The sequence below is a fragment of the Lucilia cuprina genome, chromosome 6 (genome assembly GCF_022045245.1).
Source record: "Lucilia cuprina isolate Lc7/37 chromosome 6, ASM2204524v1, whole genome shotgun sequence".
In the NCBI taxonomy this organism is placed as follows: Eukaryota; Metazoa; Arthropoda; class Insecta; order Diptera; family Calliphoridae; genus Lucilia; species Lucilia cuprina.
The window spans coordinates 24,612,627-24,613,963 of record NC_060954.1 but is presented as its reverse complement, the minus strand read 5'-3'; the positions used below and the strand labels follow the sequence as shown (position 1 = coordinate 24,613,963).

General features: G+C 36.6%; 1 protein-coding gene across 1 annotated transcript in view; it reads left to right on the top strand.

The window, feature by feature from the left end:
- LOC111679696 overlaps positions 1-1,337 on the top strand; it is a 45,776-nt gene that overhangs the window by 2,407 nt on the left and 42,032 nt on the right. Inside the window, exon 2 of the mRNA XM_046954045.1 lies at positions 619-689. Coding sequence (XP_046810001.1) covers positions 619-689 — 71 coding nt within the window. The remainder of the gene's footprint in view (positions 1-618; positions 690-1,337) is intronic.

The window sequence follows — 1,337 nt, the reverse complement described above, 5'->3', positions numbered from 1 at the left end:
GTCGACAGAAAGGTCATAAGAACTGGAGGAATTTTCAAGTTTATTTTCCTCAAAATCTACCTCGGCAATGGCACGTCTTGGAAGCGAGTTTGGGTTAGGTTTCGTTACTAAATGACGTCTAAAATGATCATCGGACAAAAGATTTTCTCTCATCTGCACAAGCTTTCTTATGTGTGCGATGGAGTAGATTGGAACGTAAAACAGTTCATGCCTAATATCTGGCCTGAGATTCCTGGTTAGAATTTCTACCAGTTCTGTTTCTGGAATGGGATTTTCTAGTCTATCAAGCATAGAACAGATTTTTTCGTAGTAAGTCTCAAATGTTTCACCCTGTTTCATCTTACGGTTCCTTACTTCCTCTCTTACATCAAAATTTGACTTAAAATCTTTGTACTGGTACCCCAATGCAGCACAGAACTCGGCCCACTCTATTTTCTCTACTTGCTTGTGGTACCTCCAGTACCAGTCTCGAGCTTTGCCGGTCAAAAGCATTGGAAGATTTTTGCAAATAATACTAAAATCTCCATTAAAATTTTCAGAAGTAAGGGATCTAACTCGATACAGGAATTCCTCTTTGTTCCAATTTTGAATAATCGCAGTTATCTTATCTACCTTTAGATTATAAACAGAATCAAACTGATTTCCTTTTGAACGAACAGGTTCAGAAGAAACATGGTATTGAGGCGGTTGTAAGTATGGGTTGTTTGCTGAAACAGGTGGTGGTTGAATTTGTCTTGTCCGGGTTGGAATATGTTGATGTTGATTAGCAGGATTGGGAATAAGGTTTAAATTCCCTAACAAACGTGTTATAGTATTTTCAATCATTTGATTTATTTGACCGTAGTCAATATTATTCGAAACATTTTGATTATTATTGGCTTGTGAAATTTGTGGTATTATATCAGCCTGAGGACTAAAAGTTCTCTCATCTGGTAGAACATGAGCGTTCGAACTATTAATATCTAAAGAAGATTGTTGTGTAAATTCTTGCGCTAAGCTCCTAGTATGAAGTCTAGTATTATATTTTTTGCCATTGCGCCTCGTGGTTTGCCTGTTTTACCTAGTTTAGGCCGAGGACTATTTTTAGGTGGCTGTGTATACGGACATTCAGACGAAAGTGATTAAGTATTCTCAATGCAGTTTCTATGAAACTCATGACTACATGTGTTGATAATTAAGATTTCTTGTGCGTCAGTAATTAACACATTACACACAATACAAATGTTCTCTGTAACAGAAGGATCCACTGTAGAACCTTGAGCTTGGTCCTGTGTTCTTTGTGGCGAATGCATTAAAGACATATTGAATTAATACAAGTGCAATATAAAAAAAATTCT